Source organism: Dichomitus squalens (assembly GCF_000275845.1).
Source record: "Dichomitus squalens LYAD-421 SS1 unplaced genomic scaffold DICSQscaffold_35, whole genome shotgun sequence".
NCBI classification, from domain to species: domain Eukaryota; kingdom Fungi; phylum Basidiomycota; class Agaricomycetes; order Polyporales; family Polyporaceae; genus Dichomitus; species Dichomitus squalens.
Window position 1 is genome coordinate 90,429 of NW_006766917.1, and position 14,746 is coordinate 105,174.

At 52.8% G+C, this 14,746-nt stretch overlaps 4 protein-coding genes across 4 annotated transcripts; 2 read left to right on the forward strand and 2 right to left on the reverse strand.

Moving 5' to 3' along the window:
- Positions 1–3,470: 3,470 nt before the first annotated feature.
- On the forward strand, positions 3,471–5,514 carry DICSQDRAFT_172614 (uncharacterized protein; the record flags this gene model as incomplete). The annotated part of the gene is made up of 18 exons (XM_007368375.1): positions 3,471–3,589; positions 3,653–3,731; positions 3,786–3,799; positions 3,855–3,963; positions 4,028–4,045; positions 4,103–4,154; positions 4,210–4,244; positions 4,299–4,323; positions 4,386–4,397; positions 4,452–4,467; positions 4,521–4,563; positions 4,616–4,716; positions 4,776–4,835; positions 4,892–4,919; positions 4,971–5,028; positions 5,086–5,222; positions 5,282–5,311; positions 5,371–5,514. 18 exons carry the CDS (start codon positions 3,471–3,473, stop codon positions 5,512–5,514), a joined length of 1,080 nt encoding a protein of 359 aa, XP_007368437.1.
- A 941-nt stretch (positions 5,515–6,455) lies between these two features.
- Positions 6,456–8,377, forward strand: DICSQDRAFT_66207 (uncharacterized protein; the record flags this gene model as incomplete). The annotated part of the gene is made up of 10 exons (XM_007368376.1): positions 6,456–6,514; positions 6,585–6,663; positions 6,727–6,864; positions 7,427–7,588; positions 7,630–7,736; positions 7,792–7,851; positions 7,911–7,938; positions 8,001–8,058; positions 8,116–8,140; positions 8,212–8,377. 10 exons carry the CDS (start codon positions 6,456–6,458, stop codon positions 8,375–8,377), a joined length of 882 nt encoding a protein of 293 aa, XP_007368438.1.
- Positions 8,378–9,003: 626 nt separating this feature from the next.
- Positions 9,004–9,731, reverse strand: DICSQDRAFT_139039 (uncharacterized protein). Its single transcript, XM_007368377.1, has 4 exons — positions 9,704–9,731; positions 9,513–9,618; positions 9,366–9,396; positions 9,004–9,305 (listed from the first exon to the last, which is right to left on the reverse strand). The coding sequence occupies exons 1-4, from the start codon at positions 9,708–9,710 to the stop codon at positions 9,252–9,254; spliced, it is 198 nt and encodes a 65-aa protein (XP_007368439.1). The 5' UTR covers positions 9,711–9,731; the 3' UTR covers positions 9,004–9,251.
- Positions 9,732–10,720: 989 nt separating this feature from the next.
- DICSQDRAFT_172617 (carbonic anhydrase) lies at positions 10,721–11,327 on the reverse strand (the record flags this gene model as incomplete). Its single annotated transcript, XM_007368378.1, has 2 exons — positions 10,721–10,907; positions 10,972–11,327. 2 exons carry the CDS (start codon positions 11,325–11,327, stop codon positions 10,721–10,723), a joined length of 543 nt encoding a protein of 180 aa, XP_007368440.1.
- Between the last annotated feature and the right edge of the window lie 3,419 nt (positions 11,328–14,746).

Below are 14,746 nucleotides of genomic sequence, written 5' to 3' on the forward strand. Positions count from 1 at the left end.
GTGAGAGGCCGGTCCATATCTGGCTTCGTTGGATCGCATGCGGGCGTCAGACGGTACATTCTACAGATGTGGTGGGAGACCGGCGATCGCATGCAATCCGAATGTGTACAGCCTCGTGCTGATGTTCCTCAACTTTCCATTTGCCATCCCTTTGGGAATGGCCAAATGTCTTCGTGGTGCTGAGCGTGAAGGGCGTCAAGGTGAGAGTCTCGTTTGCGCCGGTCTCGTAATTGAAATAGTGGTGAAGGTCAACAACTCCTCATGGCCGCGCGCTTGCGGAGCGTTTTCGCTCACCTCCAGTAATGGGCGTGGCATCTAGCTTCTATATCTCGTCTAGCACATTCAGCACTCATCTCGGTCGCGTAACGGCGCGGTGCTGCAGACCCACAAGGCACATATGATACAACGAAACGAAGACTTGAAGACGCGTACTGCCAAACCTTCCGCGCCCGTGGACTGATTCCTTGCACGCAAGTTCTCGCGCCGAAATGACGCTGACTTCCGGCAGCAAGCGGCGGATTCCTCTTGTTCGGATGCGGTCAGACGCTTGCTTTGTTCGCCATCTTGGAGCTCCACGCCGTCGCATGACCACGGCCCGACGCGCTGCAGCCCTCCTTGCGGATGTGGTCGTCGTTGTTGAATGGAATTCTCTGTATGTGTAGGCCGGTATTGTCACCAGTCACGAACTCAGTCACCACAAGCATGTCTCTTCGGCCTAACGGCACTTGGGACGTGCAAGTACAGCAAGATCGTCACCTAGTCAGACATGACCGAAATCAACGACAATGTGCGTACCTATAGCCAGAGCCCAGATGTCGTCTGTTCACATTGCAGTCAGGTGTTCAAGAAGTTTACGGTCTTCTTATCGTCTGCAATAACTTCACCATACAGGCACCCGGTCACCGCATGGCGGGCTCCGGCTGCCACAAACAAGGTAAATCCATCGCTCATGGTGCTAAAGATACTTGCCTTCCCATTACGTCCCTGGCATGGTGAGTGCTTCGAGGTGCTTCCCCCTCCCATGGCAGCGATGATTTACCCCACTTAGTTCAGGTAGACCGCACGCCCATGAAATTACGATCTGCGCGCCCCGCCGAATCTGACACTATGAGGTACAACGTAGAGCTGTCGGACAGGATTGGGTCCCTTCTCGCGAACCACTGTTATTCACACGAGCGATTTCCTCGGAGGCTATATCAAACGTGGACGCCCTCTTCGCCGTCAGGCAGCGCGAGTTGTGCGCCTACTTAACTCCATACAATCATTACGTTGCGCGGCCAAGACACTAGTGCATCCGAACACCGAGGTACTTGCCCTGAGCTTGTTCAATCTCCGCTTCCGTCACCAGCTATGAAATCAAACAGGTGTTACGCGACGAACCGCAGCAGCCTGTCAGCATCTCATAAGGTTTCAGCACGACCTGAAGGCTTCCCTGCTTCCGATGTCGGATCCAGTATGATTCAGTATCGGCCCGCTCAGATGCTTCTATGACACGTCTCGCTTGTCGTGTCAAGGAGGCTGTTTGGTGGCTGACGGGTGGTTGATGGATGGTGCAGGTCGCCGCGAATGGGTGGGTATGCAGACATGCCGTTTTGGATGAGGCTGATCGCCATGCACGGAGGATGCGGCAGTTCGTTTCTTGCCGAAGTCTAGCGCACAGGAACACATTCACAGGGCTACATATCATCACGACCGCAGTGATTGCGAGGAATGTGTTGTCCTTCAACACCTGTGCGTTGAGCTCCTCCCTTCCGGTTCCCACCATACCAACCTCGCCGATCTCACAGGCAGAGAGCTGAAGGATCTTCCCAAATTGGGAGTAAGGAGGGCTCGTCTCATATCTGGCAGCGGCGCATTCCAGGATTTTTGACCCATTGCCATGGGTTGTTCCTTCCACCAGAGGCCAAGAAAGCCAGCCATCATTTGTTGTCATGGTTTCACTTCCCCCGTGCCCGCCCTCGACGACTTTCGGGGACCAGAGACATTCTGGGGCTTGCGGACTCGCACCGCGACGCGTGCGTGACTTCGTAGGGACCCTTCCTCACACGTACATTGTCTATGCGTTGGTATCCATCGCGGGCCCGCGACGGGAAAATCTCCCAAGGGGAGCGCAATGACGTTGAGCGCTAATCCACTAGGCTGAGGCGAACTTTACTGATACTATGTCCGTAAGCATGGCAAGAAGTGCTATTTGGGTGGCCAAAGCTGCCTCGCGCGCACCGTTGACAAATAGGACTATGAGTTCCATTTGACAGGTTGCGGCACGTGACATGTATGAGGAGCAAGAGAATGAATGGAAGGAAGCATCGCCGGGAAAGCTTTGCGTTCGTCCTAGATGTGCTTGGGAGTCATCGTTGCAATTGGCTGTGGAGAATTTGAGTTGGGAATGCAATAGGGCCGAGTCGCCCCGGGAAGGACGAATGATGTGCGATCGTCAGTGCACGGCGAGCAGTCAGTAGAGGGCCATACATAATCTGATAGTGGCGCTAGTTCCAGTCAGAATCCATACATAATCGATCCTACGTTAGCGCACGTGTCCTTGCTCCACCCCCTGACTAATCTCCTCTTTAGGTTGCATTCGTGCACAAGTAAGTAACACTCACCACGTAAAAAGAGATGCTGGTGAGCGAGGTCAATTGAATTCAAATTCGCAGCTTATGGTACCGTCCCTTGGATCGTGAACAGCTCTCGTGAACGTAGTCCGTCTATATTCGATTGTAAGCATGTTGCTTGAGCATTGATCTCTCTGTGCAACCTTGATCCTGTGAACAGTTGTCCTGTCATTCACTGTCAGAAAGCATCGCTATGGGTGTTTTGTTGCTAGCCATGATCATATGTCCTGTGCCGCAAGTCCATTCTTCGTTCTGTGACCGCACGCCACTGAAACCGTCCTCATAGGCTCGTAGCAGCGGGTTACCGGATGCTACCGCTCAGGGTGATGCGGGGAAGCCGCGACGCCCCTAAACGAGCATTGAGTACATCCGTCGGATTCATTGATCTGGACTGTTGTCATGATTGCCTGCCATCGTAGACTATCGTCCCTCCCGCCAATTGTGGGTGGTCGTGGGATTTCTAATACAAATTTACTCGGTCTAGACGCGAATTGTGCGGGTGCACCATGCCCGCAAGTTGTCAGCTGGCAGGACGGCGTCTATAGGCAATCTCGGGATTGCTACTCTCCCCGATGGGACAGGGGCGAAGCAGGGAGCCAGGGGCGGCATGCACCACCTCCGCGACGTGGGGCTCGGATGTAAGTACCGCTTTCACGGCAGAACTGTGCGGACTCGAATGTTGACTGCAGCGGTCCAGGGGAATGACGCTTGGCGCCGTTCTTGGATTGGAAGACAGTCTCGTGTTGACTGTTCCATGAAGCAGGTTTCCATGTCTATATATCCCCGAAGCGTACGCGAGTGCGCGCCTTTGGCCGGTCCTTTCAACTTACTGACCTCCTGTTGCCGAGTATGCCCACTATGGCCCTTCCTGTTCTCGATCTCGTCGCTGCTACGCTCAACTCGAGCAATGGCTCTGCTACAACGATTTTCGACCACCCACCTCCTCCGGTTCTGTTGGGCGGATTTGTCGCCCTATAGTGAGTTTCTTGAACCCTCTCGGCGGCCAAGTGCAAAGTTGACAGAGTATTCTGCATGCTCAGTCTTTCCGGCGCGGTCTTCATGCAAGTGGTGGTCTACTTCCAGATCTACCAGGCAGAAGCGTGGACGACGAAGTCGATCGTGCGTACAAATGTTTTGTGATCTGCACTGTCTGTTTATTTGAGTGCTTGCCAGGTTCTCGTCCTCTGGTCAGTGCAGCCTTCCATACGCTACGTGTACGGCACTCATCTAGTCGTATGTCAGGGTGCTCGACATACTACATTCAGCGATGATCTGCATAGCAAATTGGCAGAACCTGGTGGTCGACTACGGTGCATACAATACACTAGATAACATTACGTGGTCAATACCGGTACGTGACCCCGCATCGGTACTGGCGATCTCTGGTATCCTGATCCCCGAGCTCGCACTTGCAGGTGACGATCGCTCTGACCGTAGGCTGCTCAATAGAATGGGAGCTTTTATACATGTTGAAACACCTGACTTGCTAGGCACTAACAACTGCGATCATCCATTGTTTCTTCATCCGGCGCATCTTCAAGTGTACGTCATTGTCTTTCTATAGGCATCATCCGGCTTCATGGTGACCCCATTCTAGTGAGTCGAGGAAACTGGTTTATCACCTTGCCATTAGTATGCTCGTCATTTTCTTTGCACAGATACATGGATGCTGACGATCGCCATTAGCTGCTTCTCGCGCTGCTGCGAGTCGGTGAGTCATTTGTCTAGCCCAATTTAGATATGGTATAACGGGCATCCCATCATTGCGTGCAGTATCCGCATTCGGTAGGCAGTGAAACTTGGCAGTCAAATCTGTTCAGTGCTGACTCTACTTGGCAGTTACAACCGCAGAGATGTACGTATCGTAGACCGTAATGCCTTGAGCATCTTCTGAGGTTGCAACATTAGGCTTCGGTTACGAAGTTATGTCTTGTTTATCCAGGACTTCGCAGTAAGGACCCTTCGTTGAGATCCCCCACAGCGGTTGCTGAACTTCTCCTCAGTACATCTTCACCCTTGGCCTGGCTGTCTCAGCGGCTCTCGATATTCTCATCACTAGTATTCTCTGCTACTATCTCAGAAGAGGTCGCGAAGGCTTCGCTCCGTAAGTGGATTGGCATGTCTCTCCTCTCGCGTGCAGCTTGTCCAATATTTTTGGCACAGGATCAACCACATGATTGATCTACTCATTCTTTACACCGTCGAAAATGGCATGATCACATGGTGAGACCATCCTATAGCATGCGCCGCTATCGAGACTTATCGACTGCCTTCTGTAGTATCGCTACTGCACTCTCTTTGTTCTTCGTGAGTACATGTCCACTACAGTTGCGAGTGGGGTCTGATCTCCCTCTTCAGTGGTTGTTCATGCGAAGCAACTTCGCGTTCCTCGGGATGCACTTCGTAATCAACAAACGTACGCGGTCATGCCCCTGGATATCGCTCATAGCTACATAAGTTTGCTTCCTGACAGTCTATGCCAATTCAATCATGGCGAGTCTAAACGCACGTAAATCCATCGTGGGCAAAGTATCTGGGTCCGAACGAGGCTATCAACTCCCTATGATATTGCCTCATCATCCCCAAAGTCCCAGGAGCACTGACCACTTCGTGAGTCACACGGTTTGCACACCGCCGTGCAAGAAGTCTAACCTAGTTCACCTGGATAGTCCCGAGGACAGATACAGTCTACCAGCAAAGTACGTGTGACTATGTGTTTCATCAATATCCAGACTAACCTTTAGTTCGCTCATCGTAGCCGCTACAGGTGACGATTGATGTCGAGAGGACGGTACAGCGCGACGGGACCATCGACGCCGACAGCAAGTCAACATCAGGCGTCGATCTTAGGTTATCGCACAAGCCAATAAATGACAACTTCTCTGATATCAGGCGCCAATGAAGCTGTTTACAAAGTACCCCGACCGCCGCCGGGGCGGCTGTGGCGTGTAGCGCGTGCCACAGGTTGTCCTTACTTTACTTCGCACGTGCACGTAATTTTGGGACACTAGATTGAGGATCCGTCTGTATCATAATAACTCTGTCGTGTATCTGATCTATTCCCTTTCCGTGTTGACACGGTACCGAAGCATGGCGTTGCACGAGATCCGACCCACCGTCGGGATGCGCCGAGGTGGCCGATTCCTGGTCAGATTACGTGCCACCCTTGAGTGCAGCAACCTCGTTCCTTCATATGTTTCATTCATTGGTATCGATTAGATCCTGGGTTACTGTTGCAATTATAGCACTGAACCTAGGAGGACTGTAAGTGGGTACGGTTTGATGGATATTAGGCGGCGTGTACCTAATCGCGACTCGAGATAGAGGAGGGACCACACGCAGACTGCATCCGCCAGTATGATTCACTCTTCTATAGATTTTCGCGCTCTGCATGCGCTCCCACTTCGCCGAGCCTCGCTCGCCGCGAATACACACTGTCAGTTCCATAGAAGGGCATCGTCGCCCTCCTGACCGCGTCAGTCGGCAACGTAGAGTATATTTCGGGAAAACGACTACATGATGCTGTCATCCCCCTCTGATTCTCCCGGACCGACCGTCGGGATGATTGAGTTTATGGATCCTAACAACTACTGAAGGACTGACCTTTGCGCGCCGCCCGTGGCCCATCTATCAACCCAAACCCAATCATCCACAGATTTTCCCCTGGCATGGCTTGAAGCTGGCGGAGAAAGAACGAGGAGCTGCAAGCAGTTGTATAAAACAACGGAAGCATAGGGATGGCTATGGCGGATTCCCCGACCCCACTGCAGACTCTCTAAGGCCCACACGAGCATGACGGTCCGTCTTCCCCTGCAGGCTGTTCTAGACGCTTCCAACGAGGAGATGGCTACGCTATACCACTCCTCGGGGGCGATCCTCCTCGGTGGCCTAGTGGCGATGTTGTAAGCGCTACCAATTTCAACTCCGAGAGCATGACATACTCACGCGAAAATGATGTTCCTTATCCTCTAGCTTGTCGGGCGCGGTCTTAATGCAGGTCGTTCTGTACTCGAGGGTCTACACCTCGGATCCCATCAAGACGAAGGCCATGGTGCGTGTGTGCTGTCTCGAGCATGACATCCTTCAATCGAACCAACGGCGAACGTGGGGATAGGTTATCTTCATCTGGGTGCTTGACTTAACCCATTCCATGATGGTTTGCATCGCAAACTGGCAAAATCTGGTCGTAAACTTTGGGATGTTTGACAACTTGGATCATATTACCTGGTGGGTAAAGCGACCTTGTCTTCTCGTCTGATTCCGCATCGTTAATGTCCATTTAGGTCCATTGCAGTAAGCGTCTCCTAGCCGACGAGCGGGTTGAGTAGTGTTAACAATACGCCCGGTGTTAAGGTTACAGTGGCGCTCACGGTAAGTGCTATATGAGTGTTGATCGTCCCTCTTGCTGACTCTTGATCGCTCATACGTATGTAGGCACTGACGACGTTCATTGTGCATTGGTGAAGTACCCGTTCGCCATGCATCGCAGAGAAGCGCTGACTGGGCGAGCTGTATAGCTTCTTTTCTCATCGACTCCATACCCGTAAGCGAGGTCCTGATACTCAGAACATGCCTTCCCTTATTGAAAAATTCGTCACCAGTGAGTCGTGGAAATTGGTACATAACGGTACCTTTGGTGAGTGCTAGGCCATCAGAAGCACTGCAGCGGCTCAGATGGACGGTGTCAGATTGCCTTGGCCTCTGTTCGCCTCAGTGAGCCTCTTTGCGACATCGATCGCAGATTGGTTTCACTGATGCTTGCTCCGATTCGACCGTTCGATTGAAGTCGCCGCGATCGGTGAGCATGTTCACAGTGGTTACCCACCGAGCCTCATGTATATCGGTCACCGCAGTATCTACTATGGAGATGTCAGCTAGGACACAACAGATCACACCGTACGACAGGAAACTTACTGATATTGCTTATTTTCAGGATACGTCTGCGTAGCTTCGAACAATTTGTTAAGCGTTTTGGGGTAAGGTCATTTCAGGAGCCCAGCCGAATGGAACTGACCAGTTGCAGTATGTCTTCACACTGGGCTTATCAACGTCGACTTCTCTCGACATTGTGATCACTGGGACCTTGTGTCTCTATTTGCGGCGACGGAGGAGCGGGATGGCAAAGTCAGTTCAAGCGCTGATGCAAGCCCGCCCTTCTCATGACCTGTCTTTTACGCAGGATGGATCGCATCATCAGCGTTCTCACACTCTACACGGTGGAGAATGGGATGCTTACCTGGTACGAGCCCTTCACAGAAGTCCAGTAAATTAGCTCAGAGGTAGCCTCATGCTTTCCAGTGTCACCACGGCGATCTCCTTAGTGTGTGTACGTATTAAGGGAGATGCTCGCAAGTTCGTCGGCTGGATGCTGATCGGACTGCCCGACAGTGGCTGAAGATGTCGAACAACCTCATTTTCCTCGGTTTGCACCTGGCAATCGGCAAGCGTGAGTCTTCGTCCATTCGCAGATCCGGTCCGACTACCACTTACATTCCTCGGCTAGTGTACGCGAACTCGATCATGGCAAGGTCCGTGACCATTTACAGATATCGAGCCATTGATGAACGCCCCACCACTGACATTCCGCTGCCCGATCCAGCTTGAACGCGCGCAAGTCGCTCTCGAACCGGTTGGAAAGCTCTGGAAATAGTGATGGGTACCCATTGCCGGTGGTATTCCCCAGTTCGGGCTATAGTCCGCGGAGCCCGACTGCGCCCTGGGAGGTAAGTTCTGGATCGCCGCACCAGAAGCCGCATCGCCTCTGACGTACAAGACCCTGTCGCCATTCACTTACCTGACACTAATCGCACCGGCGATACGAAAGCTTCGCGCAATCTCTGCGCCTGAACCAGCGAAGGTGAGCTCCGAGGATATCAACCGAGTATGACCGAGGCTCAAATGACATACTTCTAGTCGCTGCAAGTGAACATCGACATCGAGCAGACGATTCATCGGGAGTTACCACTTTCGCAGCCCCTGGAGAGTAATTTTGAACGTCGAACGCATAACGGAAGCGATATTTCAGCTGACGACAAGCTTGCGTGAGGACAAGCGCACGTCGAGGCATTGAAGACGCCGCACCATACACAATCCCTGTGTTTGACAGGTCGCAATTGGGCGTAACGCGTGATCGAGATTCTTGGCGAGGTCCGTGGGTGGGGCGTGGGACTTGGGTAGACCACTATTGAGCGTGGAAATGTATCTGTACCTGGACCGACATGTTAAGGCTATGTTCGTTGGCTTGTGTTGTATCGTTATGTTTAGCGCAACGACAACATGCTGAATACACGTGTCAAGGCATGACTTGAGACGTCAAATAAGCCACCTCTCCGGGTTGCAAGTGCATCGTGGCATGTCGCGACCGCTTCCTTCCTATCTGTCACCGAAGTAGCTCAACATACTCTGTTTGTATGAGATTGCAAACATCGACAGACCCGTACGGGATACACTTGAGCGAATTGAGATCTAAGAGAACTCGCACCGAAACATACAGCCACGAGATCGCCGCACCGCTCCCAGCAATTCACTACGCCGACTCAACGGCGACAATACAGCCATCTCTCTACAGTAAAGTATCGGCGAAGCAGGAGTGAGGATGGCGGAGGCAAGAACATGATGGGAACCCTCCCATTAATAGTGTTATTTCTTCCCACCTCCTCCTGCCGCTGCCTGTGCTGCTTCCTCTTCCTTCTTCTGCAGATCCCAGAACACATGCGTTAGATATGTTGAGATTGAGCCACTGAAAGAACGTACCTTCTGCTTCTCACGCAGAGCTGCAGCGTCCCTACGTTGCATCGTGTGAGTGCCATCATTCAATGGGTAGCTCGCAGGAATGTGACGGAACGTGGGAGATAGGAAGCGTTTGGAAGCATGGCGGGGCTCAAAAGCGAGACTACTCACTTCTCGCGTCGCTGCTGCAGCGACGCCGCGCTCTCCTTGGGCTTGCCCTTAGCAGCCGTAGCCTTCTTCTGCGCCTTCAGGCGGTCCATTTCTCGCTGGTTACCGCCTACAACATTGTTTCCCAAGGAAATGGGGTAGGCCACCTGGAGTGAATCGAGACAGTTCGTAAAGACGGCCTGAAGATGACTTACGAGTCATCTCGCCGACACCGATTTACGGCGACACGTAGAGGTACAAGGTCAAGTTGGAATGCGATCAGCTCGCCGAATGTGCGCGAAGGCTCTGACCATGGTCACAAGTGTGACATCCGTTAGCGTCACGACTCTGCGTGTCACTGGCGTCTTCTCGTGAGGCATCGACGGTCAGCCACTTGGCAGTTGGCACTCACTACCATGGCCAGTGATACCCATCTAACTCTATGAGCCTCGAGAGCGACGGAGAACACATGAGTGGACCATGATTCTGTCTGCACTCATCCAAATTATGCAATTTCCTCCAGTATCAACATACCCTGCGTCCATCCTCAATACGCCGCACAGAATCGACGGGCAAAGCGACCTGGCTTCCTACTGCATGGCGCGCTTTCCAAGTTCATCGCTACCCTTCCTTTATACGCTGAGTATCAGACAGTGCATGCATGCATGATTACTGAGCCCTTCTCACACGTCCGGATCCGACGCCCCGTCCGGGTAGCTGACGCTATGTCTTCTGACGCTGATACAACCTCCGAACTTCGCTTCTTTTCGACAAATTCGAGGGCCTGGGTGAGATCGTGAACGCCTGGGGAAGGGACGGGGAAAATAGTTTGTCGAAGTCGCTTCGACTGAGTGTAGCTCTTGATCAACCATAGACGTTCACAAGTTCTCTCGTCATTGAGAGTCCTTCCAGACATGCATGATCAGCGACTGAGCTCACATCCCTAAGCTCATCATCGTATGGTCAGCGATCATGGTGTCCTGACGGACCACTTGCGAGTAGGGTTGGGAGCCAAGGCTTCGCAACATTCGGACCCCAGCAATGTCAACGACTGTGACTGGAACCTTGCAAGTGGGCTCGGAACGAGTTACACTCATAGAGACAACACATTCAAGGCTGCACTATCGACGATGGCGATCCTCGACGTAAAAGGCTTCGGCATTCACAACGACATATACATTCTACGCTGGTGCCCGCTCCGACTCCGGGGCTTCTCTACGGTGATTGGACGCTCAAACTTCGGTGAGCAGTCCCGTCTTGATGTCAAGGACAAATCCGTGCGTGCCCTTCTTGATCGACTCGCCCAGCAGCTCGTCAGCCTGCGCGATGGCCAGATCATCCTTTACGCTCTCCTCAGTGCTTCTTCCTCCAAAAGAACCCGTGTACCAAGTCTCGATCTCTGCTTTCTTCTCGGGATGCCTGTCAAGAACACATTGTCAGCCCAATCTCCTCTAGTCGAATGAGGTCGTCCGCTCGAACGTACCGAGCAGCGATCTCCGCCTTCACAGCCGCGTCCTTGAAGTGACTGGCCCCGCAGTCCGTGTGGTGCACGATAAGCAGCTGCTTGAGCGTGTCATGCCCAAGTAAGCTGTCGAGCACCGCGATCTCCTTCAGGGCGGACTCTACGCGCCCGCCGGTGTTGCGGATGACGATCGCGTCGCCCAGCTTGAGGCCGAAGAACTGGTCGGGGCTGACGCGCGGGTCCACGCATGTCACGATGACCGTCGTAATCGGCGAGAGGTTTAACGTCTTCATCTCGGACAGGTAAGGCATGGGTTGGTAGGAGGCCGTCGCGGCCTTGTTTCGCGCCAGGAGATCTGTGAGAGCTGGAGTGGCCATGATATGTGTGGAGGTGAGCGATGTAGACGGCTTTGCGACTGGCGGAGTAGATGCTGTAACCCAGAGTCGGGAGGATGCTGGGTTAAGTATCCTCGCAATAGCGCGGTAAGCGATTCCCTTATGGGGATTGAACAGTTGTGCTTTGAAACCCGCGCCTCTCCCCTACTCTGACGATGTACTAGCGCATGCCAGTAGTGAGTCAACGGCTGATGGCTGACTTATCTGAATCGTCTGCCAAGGCTCCTGGAGACACGCAGGGACGCCGTTGTGTCCCCGTACTATAATCCTAAAGCTCCCAGCAGTAGTCAGTAGATGCCAATCAATTACCGTCATGAGAATCCGTGTATTCAACCTGAGGAAGATTGGTCAGTGCCGTTTAAACGAAGTGCAGTCTGCTTATAGATCACTTAGGGTGGACGTGCGCAGGGGGAGATGTCCTCGTGTAGTTGCTGATTGCTGCAATCTGTAAGCCAATCCCGAATCTCAGAGTCTGGTGGACGATCGTGTGGGTCGAAATTAGCAAGACCTGAGAGCGCGGGGCGAGGAATCTAGTCTTCCCGTCTAGAAGCGATCTTTCGACAAATGGCGGCGAGCACGGATCCCGCTCCCGTCTGCGTGCAGAGACACACAATGTCTGCCCCTGCACCGAGTTCGATGTTTGGAATAATGTCAGAGACGGTCTCTCTCAATAGGCGAGTTGCAGCTGACTACTCTGCGGGGAACACATGTAACCATTCAACACCCACAAGTTTTGTAGGTCTTACCTGAACAGGTTACAGCTTCAACTTCTTCCTGAGAGAACGGTGGGTCGGAGACAGTGGACAGCCGCATGAGTGCATCTTTGGCGCATGAGTGCTGGGTATAGAATCAAGTTAGTCGTTAGCGACAGTGGGAGGGGCTGAAGGGAGCGTGCTGCGTGCGGCATTCAACCACAGTCGATACTGAGACGACACAAGTACTTCCCATTCTGAGCGAATTCCCCCGCATGCCTATTCTGCACAAGATGTCATAGATGTCATGGATGTTGAATGCACCGTATGTTTTGAACTGATGCGCACGTACTCCTGCTCCAACGAAGAGTCCCCTCCCTCTGAGCTGCTTCACTTCGTCCCGGACGATTGAGCCGCCGGTACATCAGTCGCCTCCGTGTGATTGATCTCAAGGCGTGACAGCCAAGACGACTCTCGGGAACAACAAACGTACGGTTGCACTCATGAAGTCATAGTGAGAGTTTGTGTTACTCGTTCGATGAACATGTCTGGACTCCTGGTGCTGCCAAGGATCCTGACGAAAGGAGGGAAGTACGACAGCGCTCGCGAGACATGCCAAGAATGTGATCTTGACGATGTGGACTGACCGTCTACATATGTAATTAGCCTAGTGGTAAATAACTTCAAACAATATGGACCATGTTACTTACCTAGCAATCGTTTGACAAGTCTCGAGTACAAGGAACAGGCCCTGGACGTTCAGCTATGGCGCCAGTGCTCGGCTACATAGGGTGCTGTGGCTGCCCTCAGTGGCCGAGTTTGTGAGACGTGATTCGCCTCATAATGCATTGCATGTCTTCCAGAGCTCTAGAGGACCACAGTACTCAAAAGTCAAGACGGGATGGCAGATGCGCACGAATTTGAAGCCGGCAGCATCGGGCGCCTGATTCGGCGTCATACACCATCCGCTTCTCGACGTGCCGTGGAGGAGATCCCCACGTTCATGTTCCTGCAGTCCCCCACCGTGTGATCGTTCAAGCTTCAAGAGTCAGCACAGGCCACCGTCGCGATACGAATATTCACGCTAGTGAGTGGCCTCTCGAACTCATGGCGTTTACAGATCCCGAGGGAGGTCAGGATCCCACAATGTATCCATGTGTAGAAATGTCTCGGGTCCCGGGATGTGAGTGCTCTTTTCTCATGCTACAGCAGTATCGTTGATTGCCCTTCAATGCATGTGTTGTGCACCATGCTTATGACCTGTGCGCGCCACGCAGGGCCAACACGTCGAGGAGGCATCCATCGATTCACGGCACGAGACCTTGTATGAAGCGAATTATTGCTTGAACACGCAGTTTAGCTCGATCGCTTCAGTGCTTATATAGCCTTATCACATGTCGTTCGACGACTACAATCCAGAATGGAGAACGTGCGTGGCTACGAGCCTTATAGGCCGAGCGCCTGAATGCTGCGTTCCGTGTCAAGCACGACGTGGCTGCGCAGCGGACCAGAAGTCCACCAGAGAAACTGAAGAACAACACAACCACGATGCGGTCCGAACCCCACTGATATCAAATTTCGCTAGCAATGGCTAATTCTGGTCTAGTGGCTCTAGCCTGGGCCTCCTACTCTTTGATCGCCCTGCTTATCAGCGGAGGTTACTATGATTTGATACCGGCGGTACGAGAAGCTGTCTGCATTGAGCATCTGACATCTGAAAGTCAACGGTGCGTGTAGGACATCTGACCGCAGACATCCTTTGGCGCTGAGGTTACACGATCTAGATTTCCAGAAATCCCACCAAGAAGCAGACATGATGCGTTCGTTGACCAGTCACTTGCCGAACAGACGTATGGACATGGGAGTGCGTGTCATTAATCTGAGTTCGCGGCAACCGTGCCTGTGCCCGCGCTCTCGGAATGGTTACCTTTCATTTCATTCTTCTGGCCCCATTCTCACAATGCAAGTGAAGGTCTATTTGGCACTTCGCGAAGCGTCGTCACACATGCAGGCGTGGTGTCGTTTGGTTTCCTATTCACTATCCGTTTCATGAGACGCGCCTAACCGTTCTCGAGTAATTGACGTCGACTAGTAGCTTGGGTACGACCAGCACTAAGCTCGATCTGACGATCGCCTCCTCCCCAACGTAGGGACGCTCAGACTCATCGCCCCGCTGTTGCTCTAGTTTGCACAGTCCAGCGCGCATCCCTTGACATCGATATCATCTCATTCACTTCTCCGCAACGTCATCATTGACGATATCAGCCGCCTCGTGTGGCAGCCCCCGTGGTCCAGTACACAGTGCACAGGTATCGACTAATCAGGACAGGTGTCCACGGAGGGCGGACAGTTCCATCTGGATATGGTGGTGCGTCTATTAAGCTATCTGTTCGTGGACCCTGAGACCCTGACGAACTCTAATCCAATATCAGCTCATATGCGGAGAATCCTGCAACGAGGATCAGCCATTGGTACATGGAAGCGTGCGACGAGCTCAAACTCACTGTTCATCTGACACGCATCTCAAATATCGCCCTGGGTCCGGCATCCATCCGCCTGACGCACCGCCGCCGGGACATAAGCTTCCCTTCAACACCAGCGTACAGTGCAAGCAACGCAGCGAACTCGTGCCTCAACCGTTCGTACGCGCATGTCACAGGTTGCTCGAAGGGGTTTTCTTTCTCCGCAAACCTTCCCTGCTCTGTTCGC